At 40.2% G+C, this 16,368-nt stretch overlaps 1 protein-coding gene across 1 annotated transcript in view; it reads right to left on the bottom strand.

Annotated features, from left to right (window-relative positions):
• Window positions 1-12,186: 12,186 nt before the first annotated feature.
• The window catches only part of AEBP2 (AE binding protein 2), a gene marked incomplete at its 5' end in the record, with an annotated part of 84,055 nt that continues 79,873 nt past the window's right edge, over window positions 12,187-16,368 (bottom strand). Inside the window, 2 exons of the mRNA XM_025210565.1 lie at window positions 12,187-14,512; window positions 16,156-16,269. Coding sequence (XP_025066350.1) covers window positions 14,482-14,512; window positions 16,156-16,269 — 145 coding nt within the window. The remainder of the gene's footprint in view (window positions 14,513-16,155; window positions 16,270-16,368) is intronic.

The raw sequence follows: 16,368 nt of genomic DNA, 5'->3' as shown, positions 1-16,368 counted from the left end.
TCCATCCTGCTGGTTGATTTGTTGACCTTGAGGCAGATGGTGAACCTGATAATTTCATGGTTGCTGTCACCCAGGTGACCCTCAATGTTCAAGCCACACACCGGATCATCTCCCTTGGCCAAGACCAGGCCCAGGAGAGCATTACCTCTGGTTGGCCCTTGCTCTTCCTGGGTCAGGAAGAGCTCCTTGATCACAGTCAGGAAACTGCATGAACAATCTGACCTAGCCAAGTGTTCCTCCCAATCTATGTCTGAGTAACTGAAGTCACCCATGACAACCAAATCCCTTGCACACACGGCCTCTGTCAGTTCTCAAGAGAACTCCAGATCCAGCTCCTTGCTTTGGTTCTGTGGCCTGTAGTAAATGCCTACAGTTAGGTTTCTCTCACCTCGCCCCCTCCCCCATATCTTGACCCAGAGAGTTTCAAGCTGATTATCTTTGCAGCCAATGCCAGCCTCCAGAGAGGTGTACTGCTTCCTCACATAGAGAGCTAACCCTCCACCTTTTCTCCCTACTCTGTCCCTTCTGTATAGGATGTAGCCCTCTATGGCTACACTCCAATCTTGCAAGGAGTCACACCAGGTTTCCGTGATACCTACCAGGTCATATTGCCCACTATTGATATAGCTTTCACAAAATACTGTGGATGAGTTCCTATGAAATACTCTAGCCCTCTAACACCCACACAGACTTCAGTAAAAGCTCTAGGAACACAGAAACTTCAGAAAAGGTGCCAAGTACATTGCAGCCAGGACAACAGAATGCTACAGTAGACACAGCTAGAGAGAGGGTACTCAATAAGACACTAAAGCTTAGGTAGAGGGAGACTGTTTATGATGAGCTTTATCACACAAGTGTAGCAGCAGTGCTTTTTAAATTAAATGTTGCTGATTTGCTCCTATTAAATAAACCAGAGTTTATATAACCCCTTTTTCATTCATAAACAAGGATGTTGCAATCTTACCAACCTTTCAGAATGAGGACTGCTGTTACATTTTTATTATTGTTTTATACTATTGCTGGATTCATTTTAAATGCATGAAAGTTTCAGAAATTACACACTTACGTTGTTTTCTCTGGAAGGACATCATTTTTTGTAGTTCTACATAAATTTGATGCCCTCTCATTTTTACTTCTGAAAATTGTTGAAAATAAAGAACGATGAAATCAAGGACTTGTGAACACACAACAGGTTTACCACTCTACGTATGTTAACCAAACAAAAAGTAGCATCACCTTTTAAGCTGCTATATTTGTGTAAAAACGTTTATGAGGGCACAGATTATTCCTGTATAGCAAGACTGCCAACTTCTGGGTGGCCACCTGCCGCGCCGCCCTGCAGCCACCTCCCTCGCATGAGGCCTGCCAGCTAGACTTCCCTGTTATATGTGAAAGGGAATACTAATATACTGGTTAAAAAGAAAGAAAAACCACCACAATTGATACAGGAACAAATGCTGCATATAGACTAGGCTCAAGCTTATAATAAAGCTATTTACACTGAAGGGATGAAACCTCCAGACTCAATTTTCTGTGCGCACCTCATTGTGCACTTTTGTCCCACACTTCTCTCCAACACCTGGGCCTGGTCAGGTTAAGAGAGAGAGAGCCAACATATAAGCAAAGTGACCATGGTAACAGCAAATAAGATTTGTGTTGTTAGTTGTGGGTATTTTGTGTATAACTTAGCTTGGCTAAGAATTCCTTGTATCCGTTTGTGACCTCACTGTAAGCCACATTCTGCATCTGAACTCAGCTTTTCTGAATCAACTTGAAACACACACACACTTCTGCTTCATGCTCTTCCCAGGAAGAAACGAATGAAAAAGGATTCAACTCTTCAGCAGCCTTCAAGTGTGTAGTTCCACTGAAGCAGAGAGATAAAGATTACACCTCCTAATAGTCCTTATAGCCTATTGTATTGCTGAATTAATTTTCCATCCCTTTTTATACAGTGAATAATTATTTGTGTCATATAGTACTTGTATATCTGGTCAGTGATTTCACCAAACAGCACCTAACTAACCAACACATATGAAATAGAAAGCAGTAACTGAGATGCTTGCCTATGAACCGAGACAGAACCATTTGTAATAACACAAGAACTTACTCAATTGTCAGTCTTACATCTCTTGATGTCTTTTCATATAATCTCCACCACCCCTCTTGTTTGAAAAAGAAAGATTCCAGTTGCAAGTAAATGAGAACTAAATGCTTCAGATTTCAACTGCAGTGTGCATGCACGCATCTGCTGTGACAAAGATTTGAAGTGTTATCGGCATATTTTCCATGCTGAAGGATAGAAAGTTTGAAATGAATGAGAACAAATCAGTAGCATCCCAGCCCTTGTCCTTCATTAACTAAGAAATAAAACAGCAAAGAAGCATTTAAGATTAAAGTAAGACTCCTTCACTATCCAAGGAAGCAAATTTTACATTTTGCTTTTCTTCTCTCCCCTCCCCCACCCCACCACACACACTACTTTTATTAGTTAGACAGACCCCAACATGTCCTGAAGTTCAAACTAAAAAATATAAAATTTGGCAACAAGTAGCCCATGTTGAACATTTTGGCCCACACCTAAGGTTCTATAATTAATTGCATTAATGAATTCATGCAGCAGGAACTGAGCCTACACAGACCCTATTCTGAAGTTCAAGAGGCACTTCACAGGTTCAGGGGTTGGCCCATAAGTCAGACTGCATGATCTGGGCATAAAAATAGATAATGTGCAGATGAAAAATAAGATTCCACAAAGAGCAAAGTGATTATCAATGAAGCTGAGCACATAACATCTGTATCCTGGCCAATACCCCCTTCTCTCTATAGGGATGATATTTGACTTTAAGGCTGCTTGCAGACATTAAAAAGAGGCACTTTAAGCTTGGCATGCTCCCCCACCAAGCCCAGCACGTGTCCAGAAGAGGCACTGCACTAGTTGGACCCAGCTCACCCAGCTTCTGTAGAGATCGCTCTTTTGGCACTTTTATTGGATTGAACAAACTTTAGCTAAAAATGCCAGAAAGCCCCGCTGAAGCTCCCAATCTATACAGATACTGTGGAGCCAGATGAAAGCAATGTGCTGCTTCTTCTAGTAAAGCATGGAGGTGGGGGGTTGGTTTTCCTTTTCTTTTTTTTTTTTTTTAATGTCTGCAAGCAGCCAAAATGCCTAGGAGCTATCACTGAAGTTAGCTATACCCAACATAATTACTGTGTGCTACCACTATCCCAGCATCTCACTTGGTAAATATTTTCTTTGGTAGTAATAGTTAAAAGATATTGCTATCACCAAATGCAGCTCGCTTAGACCTTGTCTAAGTACAAAAGCTGCACCTGGCTACGTTTGCTTGGATGAATATGACTACAGCGGAGTGCATCCACACTACAGCATTTACAAAAGTTTAAACACAAGAGGCATAGCAGAGTAGCCCCAGGCTCTGAGCAAAACTCGTGCACAGAACAGTGCTGGTGGGTAGTTATCCCTGTGTAACTGTACTGCCTGATGGGAATTTTTCACACTGGATTATGGAGCACCCACTCTAGACGTAGGGTTAACATGTATCATCATCATGACTCATGAGGTACCTCTGGGTGCCACTGTTTTCACAAGCAAGCTTTGGAGAAGGGAGGAACTTTCCATTAAAAGTCCCAGGCCACCCTTACTAATGTAGTAAACATTCTTCTTATTCAAGTATAAACATACTGTTTTCATTTTAGCTCAGCTTGCCAGACCCAAGTATGAGTTGAAAGGAAATCTCTGACTACACACTTTCTTGCTTCGGTTTGCTGCAATCAAAAGTGCTAACTTATATCTTTGACTTAGGTCTGAGAGATAGCTATTCCACAAATCTATGAGGGGATCTTTTGACTCTGACCTCCACTGAGATTACAAAAATAAGGGGAAAAAACCCTTAGTGGAAAAAAAACTAACAGAACTTTTGAACAGCATCCAAGAGACAGTACTCAAAGCTTCTGTAAGCAAAGCAGCTCAAGGGGAGGCTGATCAACTAGTGATTACTTCTCATCTGGGACTAAGTAATGGGATTTATAATCACATTACTTATTGTTTGTTATTGTATTGCATTAACAAAAAGGATTTACACTATAATGAAAAAAGGCATTTCTAGAATCAACAGAATTGAATCCACCTAAATCCGGCGCACTAATCTTTGCAGAAAGATTACACGTTACATTTTGCCTCAAATCATCCCCTACCCCTCCGCCCCCAAGGTGCTCACAGTGACAGAAAAATGTCACAGTTGTGGACAGACATAACTGAAACATTTCCAAGTGAAATAGACTTGAAAACATTTAATAAACAAAACAGTTCAGCTAGGGAGACAAACATACAGCCCCAGTTCTAACATTTAAAATAAGGCAGCCTCCTCAAGCATACTAAAACTTGGATGCAGTTTTATACATATATATACATAAAAAACTGGAAATAATTTTTGAGTTGCTTAGGATGATATTTAGCCGGGGGGGAGGGGTGTTTTCCTTGATCCTCCTAGTTTCAGGTCACGGGCTGAGGAGGGAGAAGAGGATTGAGGTAGTCAAGCAAAGACTGAGGCACCAGTGTCATCGTGAAGGCTCTGGCATCCATGATCACAGTCCGCTCTCTGGTGAGAGGCGCAGTGGTCTGCTGGGAAGAGATGGCCTCCACCTCACTTAACTGGGAAGGAAGCTCTTCTCAGCCAGAATGGCTGACCTGCTCATCTGGGTTTTAAACTAAGCTCGCCAGGCGATGGGGGGACTACCACCAAAGCAAGCCCACTGGGCAACTTCTGCAAAACCAGCAGGCTAAGGCACTCAAGGGAATCCACCTGTAACCTAGCCCTGGATCAATGTTCTCCTGGGAGTGCAGGGAAGAACAGGGCTTCCAATGGGACACTTATGTGCCTGTAAACCAATGCCAGGAGCTGGGGGAACAGAACAGAAGAAACTGGTCCTCCTGCTAAACAAGAATGACTACCATCTCATAGGGATAACAGAGACCTGGTGGGACTCCAGGTATGACTGGGCCACAGATAGAGACAGCTATACCCTTTTGTCCTGTTACTAGGGGGTTGGGGGAATCTGAACAGCCCCATGCCCCAGAAGCACTTTTGCACACCCACTCCAGACCTGGGAGAACTCACCAGAGGCTGGGGAACCAGGTCCTGCGATGTAGCGAGTCCTGCAGCAAGGGAGCTGACACAGGTGTGGGGAGCAAGAGAGGATTAGCCATGTAAGCCCAGAGTGAGAAGGATAAAAGACATTGAAAGCAGCCTCAAAGGGCTGCACCTGGCCTAGGAAGCAGGCTGCCTGGAGCCTGGATTTGCCAGCGGTTAAGCAGTCACCAGGAGAGCCTAGAGCAGGGCTCCTCTCTGTTCATTTGCTTGCTTGATCATTGGCTTTGTTGTACAAGCCAGCAGGCTCTGCAAAGCCTCTGAAAGCTAAAGAGGCAGCCAGGGAGTGAAGCCTGGAAGAACCACTGGAAGACAGCTAAGTGCTAACTTATTTGTTTAACTTCATTTGTTTTGCATAGCTAACACGCCTGTGGTGGCCTCTGGGTATTACCCACTAGCCTGGCTGCAGCAGAGGCAAGGGCCCTGAACAGTGGGTCCTTGGCCAAAGCCAGCAGCAGAAGTAAAACTGGTCAGCTCAACTAACTTGACCAAACACCCTGCTGTAATCTGCCCAGACTCTGTCCATAACAGTATACACCTGCACAGGAGAGATCATGGAGAAAGAAGGGGCGGGGGTGTAGCACTATGTGAAGGAAAGCTACACGTCCCTGCAATCTGCCGTTGGCACCAAGGAAGGATGACTGGAGACCCTCTGGGTTAAAATACGTGGAGAACGTGGCACAAAGGACACAATGGTAGGAGTCTACTACAGACCTCCTAATCAGGAACAAGAGCTTGACCAGGAATTTGCCAAGGAACAGACTGAGTCTGCATGCTCTTGGTGCATGGTTGTCATGGGAGACTTCAACTACCTGGACATCTCATGGGAAGAGCACTCAGCCACATCCAAATGGTCACAAAGCTTCCTCACATGCATGGATGAGCTCTAACTGACTCAAGAAGTCTGTGCACCAAGAGGTAAAGCGCTGCTTGACCTGGTACTGGCAAAGGGGGATGATCTAGTCAGTGACCTAATAACTGAAGGGAAGCTGGGAGACAGTGACCACAAGCTGATCACTTTCACTATCCACCACAAAGCTGGTAAGTCAGTCAGCAATGCAGAAGTCCCTGACTTTAGGAAAGCTGACTTTGACAAGCTCAGGAGGCTTGATGGTGAGGCCATAAGGGACCATAACTTGACAGGGAGGGGAGTTCAGGATGAGTGGTTGCTTCTCAAGGGAGCAATCCTGAAAGCACAAGTGATATGCATCCCATCTCGGAAGAAAGGTAGCAAAAGGGCACAACACCCTTCTGCAGGGAACTCATGAACTTCCTCGTCTAAAAAGAGAGACCTGTAAAGGATGGAAGACTGGAATCACCACTAGGGAAGAATATTCTGCAGTGATCTGGATCTGTAGGGAGCAAACCAGGAAAGCCAAGACTGCAACTGAACTCCAACTGGCTATCTGTATCAAGGACAATAAAAAGTCCTTTTTTAGATATGTGAGGAATCTGAAGAAAAGCAAGGGTAACATTGGACACCTGCTAAACCAAATGGGACAACTGACAACCAACACCCAGACAAAAGCCAACCTGCTTAATGGGTATTTTGTGCCGGTTTTTCACCAGCCCAAAGGGACCGCCCTGCTTAACATGGTGCGAGACAGCCAAGGTGAAGGTGAATTTATACTCTACATCACTACAGACAATATAAAGGAACACTTTGAGAGGCTGGACACCTTCAAGTCAGCTGTTTCGGATAGTTTGCACCCCAGAGTACTTAAGGAGCTGACAGGCATCATAGCTCAGCGACTGGCAAAGATCTTCAAGAACTCGTGGTGCTCTGGTGAAGTGCCCAAAGACTGGAAGGTCAACGTGGTGCCCATCTTCAAGAAACGGAGGAAAAGCAGATCCAGGGAACTACAGGCGTATCAACCTGACCTCTATATCCCAGGGAAGATCTTGGAAAAAATTATCGAAGAGACCACTCTTGACAAACTGGCTGATGGCAATGTCCTGAGGGACAGTCAGCACAGGTTTGTTGCAGGTAGGTCTTGCCTGGCCAATCTCATATCTTTCTATGACCAGGTGACCTATCACCTGGAAGAGATTGGCGTCTTATCTGGACTTTAAAAAAGCCTTTGATCTGGTGTCCCATGATCTCAATGAAAAATTGGCCAACTGCAGCCATGGCTACATCACAGTCCGATGGCTGGGGAATTGGCTCCGAGGTCAGACCCGGAACTTGGTAATCAAGGGAAGTGAATCATCATGGTGCTCCATGACCAGTGGTGTCCCCCAAGGCTCTGTCCTTGGACCTATACTTTTTAACATCTTTATTAACCAGGTGGACATTGGTGTCAGAAGACGACTGGCCAAGTTCGCTGATGACACCAAACTTTGGGGTAAAGTGTCCACACCTGAGGATAGGCCGACCTATCTAGGCTCAGAAAGGTCGGCCTATAGATCTAGGCCGACCTTGATGGGCTCAGAAAATAGGCAGATAAAAACCTGATGACATTCAATATCGAAAAATGCAAGGTACTGCACCTGGGGGGGGACCCCACATCACGCTTATAGGCTTGGCAGTGCTATGCTCACTAGCACCACAGCCAAAAGAGACTTGGGGGTCATAACTGACCACAAGATGAATGTGAGTCACCAATGTGATATTGCAGCTGGTAAAGTGAGCAACACTGCTTGCATTCATAGATGCTTTTCAAGCAAATGTCATCCTCCTGCTGTACTAGGTGTTGGTGAGGCCACAGCTGGAGTACTGCATCCAATTCTGGGCTCCACAAATTAAAAGGATGTGGAAAAGCTTGAGAGAGTCCAGAGGAGAGCCATGCACATGATCAGAGGGCAGGAGAATAGGCCTTATGAGGAAAGGCTGAGAGCCATGGGACTACTCAGCCTGGAAAAGCGCAGGCTCAGGTGTGACCTGGTGGCAGCCTATAAGTATGTAAGGGGTGTAACATCAGGATCTGGGAGAACACCCGTTGACCAGAGCGCCCCAAGGGATGACAAGATCAAACAGTCATGAACTCTTCTAAGACCGTTTTTAGGCTGGACATAAGGAAAAACTTCTTTACTGTCCAAGCCCCCAAGGCCTGGAATAGACTTCCTCCAGCAGTGGTGCAAGCACCTACTCTGGACTCTTAAGTAACATATGGATGCCAATCTTGCTGGAATCCTTTGCCCCTAGCTGTCTTCCTGCCCCTGGGACAGGGGGCTGGACTCGAAGATATTACGAGGTCCCTTCCACGTCTATGAAATCTTTCATAGACGTCTTCCACGTCTATGAAATCTTTATATACATGACTGGACTACTATTGGTTACAGTGGCAGCATGAAATAGTTGAAAAGCCTGCCTGCAGAGAATTTTCCCCAACAAAAATGTTGTACAAAGCAGATTAAGCATAGGATAGAGGAGCATTCTTGGGTTTCATATATTCAGTTTCTCCTGGAGAAGACCCTGCAAGACTATAGCTTTGTAACTGCTTTGATGCAAGTGTGGCTGGCTGAGCCTAAAGAGAAAGAGTGAAGCTCAGAGAGCTTAAGGGAAAGAAGGTCTCAGGGCACAGGGGAAATTGGAATGGCACAATAAAGATTGACTGTTTTGAAGCAGTCTCTGAACTCCTCCTCCCCCGCTTAAAAGGAGAAAACACTCTCTTACTTTGAGGGAGCTCATTAAAAGGAAGTAGCTCCCAGAGGTGGGAGGGCTATAGATCACCAGGGAAGCACGAGACTCAGAAGGGGAAGGGTCTCAAAGCCAGATGCTTGCCTCTTGTGAATTCACGCTGGGCCTGGCTCCAAAGGGCCTTCTCAGGAGAGGGACACTGAATAAGGTTGCTTCTTGGGGACATCCAGAGGAAGAGCTTTCACTTTACCCTCAACAAGGGGCAGTTTAATCCTTTTTTGACAGCTCAGTTTTACCAAGCCAGCACATTCCCATCTGCTTTTTAAAATTTATGTAACGTTATTTTAAAGAACCTGTTGGTAACCTAACAAAAACACCTGGTCATTAATAAATATAGGGGCATTTTTATATGGTTATAAAAAAAATCTAAATTATGCATAGGCCATCTTTCCCTTCTGGAATGTTCTGTTTAAAATACTGTTTTCAGGGATCCAAGTGTTTATTTTACTTGCAAATCCATGTGCAAGTGGGAGCCATTTGCAGAATAGATCTGTAAACATTTACTCAAACAACTTATAGTAAATGACTGAAACGGACTGTAGGTTCAACTATTTGCACTCTTAAAAATAAACTCTTCCAATAGGATTCTTGCTGTGCCCCCATCTCCACCCCCCCAACTTAGAACAAATTGAGAAACATTTCTGCCTGCGTTCATGTACAGAAAATTCAAATTGTAAATAAAAAGTGGCAGAGGATGAAATGTTAAATAAAACTTGAAATACTGGATAAGACCAGTTTTACTTGAACAGAATAATCTTGCACTGAAACACAAAAAGGAATAAAGTTAATAAATTATTTCTGATCTCAAGTACGCTAGTACTGAATCCTGTTTTCAAATGGAGCTAATTCCAGATTTATATCACTGTAACTGAAATCAGAACATCACCTGAGTCTATTCTTTTGTAGAAATCAAGTCATATCAGTATGCCTGGTGCTATTCTTATCTCAATTACATCAAACTCATTTCACACAAAGTACTTGCATAATAAAAGTAAAAACATTAAAAAGTACTAGTTTCTGTTTTTAATGCACTGTAGTAGACAGAATTAAAGCATGATCCAGTACTACATGATCATACAATTCCCAGCAAGTTATTTCCAGCTAACCCAGCCTTCCAGATGCCATATACTCTCTTTTTTCAGAAAAAAAAAAAAATCTACTTTTGCTTCTACAAATGCCCTACCATCCACACAAAATGTAGGCAGAGGTATTCCAAAATGACTGGAGATCTGGGGTTCTTCAAGAGTTCGGTATCCAATACAACACAGGAAAAGGCAGCAAATTTCAGAGCGAACAGAAGTTCACCACTTCCTAAATTTTGGCACCTTTATAGAGTGCCTCAAGATAGGCATCTTAAAATTTAAGATATCTAACAATCAGTGATTCTTATAAAAAGCTTTGCTCTCATTAGATATTGATAGATCAACATATCTAATAAACAAATCTGGGTCATTCTCTGCTGTACATCAAAGTAACTGCAGTGGGAAGAAATTCTATTAAAATAAAGAAATTGTACCCTGTTTACCCACATCCAAGGCTACTCTGAATTTAAGACAATCCCCCAAAAATATTCTATAAAAAGAAAATGTATGAATTTGTTATCATTCACCATACATAGAACATAATTAATGGGGGAGTTCTCTTAAATTCTACCCCCTTACTGCTGAGGCAGGGAAAGCAGCATTTCGGGGGGGCAGACACCTGCCCATTACCCCATCATCCACTGGCCTTCTGTAGTGGCTCAGGCTCCAGGGCAGTCAGTGGCAACAACCTGGCCCAGTCAGGAAGCAAGCAGCAGCTCTGGAGCAGAAGATAAGCAGGGATGGGGAGTGTGGTGGACCAGGACATGTGGTCACCTCTTTCCTCTCCCCAAGCTGCACATGACAGATTTCTCCCACTGCCCCTGCCTCCACCACAGTCTCCTCTGCATGCACCCCCTCCCCCAACAGGTGTCCCCTTCACTCCTCTGCTATGCACCCCCTTCTCAGTAGCTCAGGTCCTGCTTTGATCCTGGATCCATAGCTTGGAATGTAGCAACCATCTGCCCTAGCTAGTACTCAAATCCAAGGCAAGGCTTTCACCCCCTTCCTCCCCCTGCTCCCTTTCCCAAGTTGACTGGGGGAAAAGAAAAAATTCTTAAATCCAAGTAAATAAGTATATAGGGTAACAGCAGATACATGGACAGTTACAGCAAAACAGCTGATATACAATGAAAACATGTCTCCTTTTGACTCACTGCAATTTATTTGCCCCCAGATTAATGCTAAAATACAACCTTTAGAGAATGTTATGCTCTTATTAATTTTTTCTGATGCAAATGAGTGAAAAGGTCTTCCTCAAATTTCTCCCACCAAACGTCAGGTTACATCTACAACTAGGTCCACCCAAATGTCTAGAAGATGGGCAACAATTTTCAACCACAATAGAAGGAAGGTTTCTCCACAGATATAGAGACTGATACAAGTCATGCATATTTACTGAATCCTAATTTCTGTTCAATTAGGCAATGATGATCTTGCACTGATACTTGGATTACACTAGCACATCTCTGTCCTACCCTGGCAACTCTTAGTGCATAATGTAGACATTTCTCTCCCGCTCATGTTCTCTATAATTCAATTCAAACAGGAACGAAGAACAACAGGCATAAGACTGCAGGAAGGAGGAAGGGCTGGGCATTGCTACAGGTTGGGAATATTAGAGCTGGTTTGCAAACTTCAAATCCATGATGGAGACTGCAGAATCATTTTCCCTTTGAAGAGACTAGGGCTCTTTTCCTCCCTTCTGCCTTTGTATTTCACAAATCAGAACATTCCTCAGGCATATAAAAGATTAAATTTAAAAGTCTTCATGGCAGAACACATTAATTTCCATGTTTGGTTAGCACTGGACACAACAGAACTTCAGATTTTTACAGGCCATAATATTAAGTACTAAAAGAATAACCATTTTAACAGAAATGCATTTAAAATAATTGAACTAACAGGATTATTTCAGATTCATCATTAGCCATTTTCTGGAGTTTGTCTACAAAAGAACTCTACACAGCAGCTTTATTAGTTGAAAGAGAAATTAGGAGTATGCATTTAATAACAGATTTTCTTTAGCTTTCATTCATTTAAAAGCTAGATGAAAATAAGCTGGAATGAAAAGCAAAATATCATTAGCATTACCATTTATCCTCATGGCCTACCTTGAAAAAGCAACCAGTCTTCCCAAACACAACCAACTAAACTTACCCAAACAGAAGCTTTAAAGGGTCACTTTTGTTTGGCTAGCATACATACGATGACAGGATCCCGACAGGTGAATACAAAATACCATAAAAGAATTAAATATATAAAGTGTTTATGTTTACATGTGCTTATATTTATTATTATACAAGTTGAAAAACTTCCTTCTAACTAAGGCAAAAAAAAAAAAAAGAAGCGCTTACCTTTTGGCTACCAGCACAAATTCAGATGCAACTATCCAATAATTCCTGAGGTGCAAAACGTTGTGCATTCAATAATTTACAAAGAAACTAAATGGATTTAAAACTTTTATCTTCAGCTCTGTATTGAAGAGCGTTATTGAATGGTTACAATTCTGAAGCTAGTATGTGATTGTTTGCTTTGTTTTATTAGAAAAAATACTCAGGTGAGGTCTACAATCATCTGTCAATTATAAATGACTTACAAGAAACTCATGAAGCAATAAAATAAAAAAAATACAAATACAAACTATATCTGAAACACTTCTATTTGGCAATTTTATAATAAATTCAAAAAGGAACCAAAGAGACTGTAAATTATTTATAGGTACAGAAAAAGCAGTAGATGAAGTGCTCAAGCAAAAAACAAAACAAAACAAAAAAAAAAAACACAAAAAACCCCAAAACAAAAAACTGCATTTTTTTCAAAAATAAAGTCACATTGCTACAGATTGTATGAATAATAATACCCTTATTTCTTAAACAACCATTCCAGAACATCTTATATTAGCGGTGCTTTCAATCTGCACTTCATTTTGTTTGATAAGATTTTTTTCATGTAGTATAAGTAACATTTTTAACCCATTGGAGCTAAGTGAGTCTCTCATGTCAGTACCAATGCAGAATGCATTTATATTATATTAGAATATGCTCACTCCTGCAGCCAAAAGGTTATTCCTAAGTTTTATTCTATTTAATAAAAATTTAGTGTAAAAACTGCTGGTTTTTAGATTCATTGTAGTAACGTGAAAACTCCTCCCCAACAAGGAGGGCTAATTCTGCAGTTTGACTGCATATATCCACACATATTTCATATTTGTTCCTTCCAACAGCAAGGAAATGACCGATTTTACGTTCAATATCAGAAAGGAGTGCCAAAAATTCATTATGGGTATTGTTCATCCCTCAAAGATTTCTGGGAAGGATGTTCAATGTACTTTTGTTCTTATAACAGATATTAACAGTAGTATATATATTCCCTTAGGTATGCAAAAGACTTTTTTATTGTTAAGGAAGGTGCTTTTTTAAACAATTCTTCTGGCAGCCCTAGTGAATTACAATATCCTTCAATATTATTTCTACCATAATATATACATTTTAACTTTCATGCCCCTAGAAAACATCTACAGTACATTTCATAATATAAAAATATATTACAAATCTGCTGAATTATTTACAAGCAACATCCTATTATCTGTATGCAACATTTTTGTCTCCATATAAGACTAACAGATAAGACACATTTCTATTTGTCAGTTAAAAAAATCCATGACTTCTTGCTTATTAAGCAAGAAAATGATTTAATTTTCCTTTTCATAGCCAACTTTGGTGCATAAAGAATTAAATTTCTAGATGTTTTTAAAAAATACTATTTTCTTTACATCCAGAAAGTTAGACCAAATAAAAAAAAAAATACACTTTACATGTGAATAGGAGTCTCAAAGGTCAAAAAAAATTAAAATAAGACACCAATATCATTACCTGCTTAACTAAAGGTTTTTCAAAAACCATTCATAAAAGTAGATCTCATTAACATACTATGCTAGTTCTGATAAAAGGGTCAGACATACTGCAACACTCTATCAACACCTTTCAGCCTTAGTATATGTATTTATACTTGATTGGGAAAAACAGGCATACCACTAACATGGGTTCATAGTTTATAATTTAACACCTCTTGTTATGGATTTGTGAAGAAACATGAGGTTACAAATGATAACTGATTACTTTCCACTGTATTTAGAAGTAATACAATAATCCCTTGGTAGTATGTACCGCCCAGGGTATGTTAGCTTCAGTTACTGTTGACAAGATTCCTATCAGCTCATTAATAGTTCTCCTGGAAAGTGTGAGGGTACGTTATGATGATCGCTTTCTCTTTTCAGATAAACTACTGTATTCACTAAAGAAAAAAAAGCAGCTTAAAGAAGCAAGCATGCAAAGCCTTTTAGCTGTTCCACTAAGTTGCCAGAAGAGTGTTTGCTCAGTCTCCCACTGTACCATTCCATGAAAAAGTGGATATACAGTAATATATTAATATATTCCACAGAAGCATAAACTGCATTCACAGAATGTTTACACTAAGCATAAATATTATCTAAGAATTTAAAAGAAAAAGGATGGGGGTGACTAATGTGCAACTTTATTTCTAAATCCATTGTCAGTGACTAAGACTGCAGGTGTCCCCGCTTGCTTGATTTTTACCTCTTCAACCTCTTCTGTGGCATTGTTCTGCAAAAGAAAAAACATTTTATGTTTCAAGATCTTCTCATTAGCTAACAACATATTTTTATATGGAGAACACTGAAATCATGATAATCATTAAATCTGATTAAAACTGAAATGCCATTTTAGATAATCCCAAATTAGTGCATATTTCAGACAAGGAGCCATTATTTCACTTTCCTATTGTGTTCAGGATTTTATTAAAATATTAATGGCTGTGACTAGTGTCCTTGAATAATTCTTTCCCCATTATTTCTTTGATCTCATAATATTGTGTCTCACCCCCAAAGTTCTTAGAATCACACACTGATAAAACTCTAGACTACACATTACATACTTGGGAATATTTGTAATAGTTTTTCTTTTAATCCAAGGACTATACATTTTTTTCTTGAAAAGTTTAACATTCATTTTCATAAGGTTTCCTAAGAAATTGGCAGAGAATAAATTAATCTATGTCTGATCTAATAATCTAAACAATACGAGTTAAATTCAGTGAGGGCAATGGAAGTACAGGTAACTAATACCTAAAGTAGGTAATAACACTGTGTTAAAAGTCTTTTTTTTTAGAATATACAATCCAATTTTGCTCATATCTTTATGAATTACTGATTTCACCAGTAATTCATATTCAGGTAAGTATTTTAAATACTTACATTTAGAGAGACAGCACATATAGGCAAGGAGAACTCTCTTTGTATTTAAACCAAGTTTTCATTAATTTGATTAGTGAAGTGCGTTGACTATTAAAGGTAAACTGAAAGGCTTATTACATATCCAGACCTCAGTTAAGTGTTCCATGTACTGCTTTAGACATTAGTGATATGATCAACTATTAGAGAGGAAACACAAGAACACTGAACTATGGTCATGGCAGGTAAATGGAGAAAGACTGGGTTTACTATTTGTTAAAGTATTTCTGTAATTCAGTCTATATACATACACAGTCATCTAATAATTTGGAATCCTCAACAATCTGAAGAGGAAATTAAAAGCATTTCAGATTACCTTTAAAAAGATTATATTGATACAATTGTGGGTATTGACAGGATTAAGTGGAATACACTAATACAGAGGGGGGGGGGGAAAAAAAAAAAATCAGGAAAAATTAGAGATGTGATGGATTAGAGGCCATTCTGAAGACCTAAATACACAATTATGAATGTGGTTTAAAGACGTGGCATGTACTGTCCCCTTCTTCTCTAATGAATTTTCCATTAAAAAAAGAATAGTACTTGTACGCAAGTACAGATGTCAAAGTAATACTGCATGTATTACAGCTGAATATAATATATGTAAAGATAAATTTGGACTTTAAAAAAATTGGTATACAAACCAGTATGTGATCTTAACAGAAGTGATCTTTCAGGATTCCACTGTATGTACCTCCTTTACTAGAATTTCTGTACACCAAGCACAAAAAAGTAAAATACACTTGGTAAATACACACATTCCCCGTTTCTCAGTAACTAGAGATCAGTTCAAGAAGTAATTCTGAAATTATTTAAAACCTCAGAACTTAACCTCTGGACGCTGACAGAGTCGAAGAGCCCTGTACTGATGCATCAGCAATTAGCAATCCTGACTTTTGACGTCAAAAAGTTAAGTGAGGTTTAAGATTGTTTTAAATAAAGTGATTCAAAATTTACCTGTATATGTTTGGGTCCAGAAGCAAGGCAGTATCTTTTGGTAGTTTTGATAAATGAACTACTTTAGTTTTTAATTGATGTCGTTCACTTTCATTTACCCACACATCAGGCAGACTATGAATAAATAAATAAAATAAAAATATTCAAAAAAGATAAACCCTTTTTCTCACCATAAAATTATGAGGTAAATGAATATACATGAAACATTTTAAT

Source organism: Alligator sinensis, unplaced genomic scaffold, assembly GCF_000455745.1.
Source record: "Alligator sinensis unplaced genomic scaffold, ASM45574v1 scaffold365_1, whole genome shotgun sequence".
In the NCBI taxonomy this organism is placed as follows: domain Eukaryota; kingdom Metazoa; phylum Chordata; order Crocodylia; family Alligatoridae; genus Alligator; species Alligator sinensis.
Note: the sequence above shows the minus strand (reverse complement) of the source record. Positions and strands in the feature narration are given on the sequence as shown.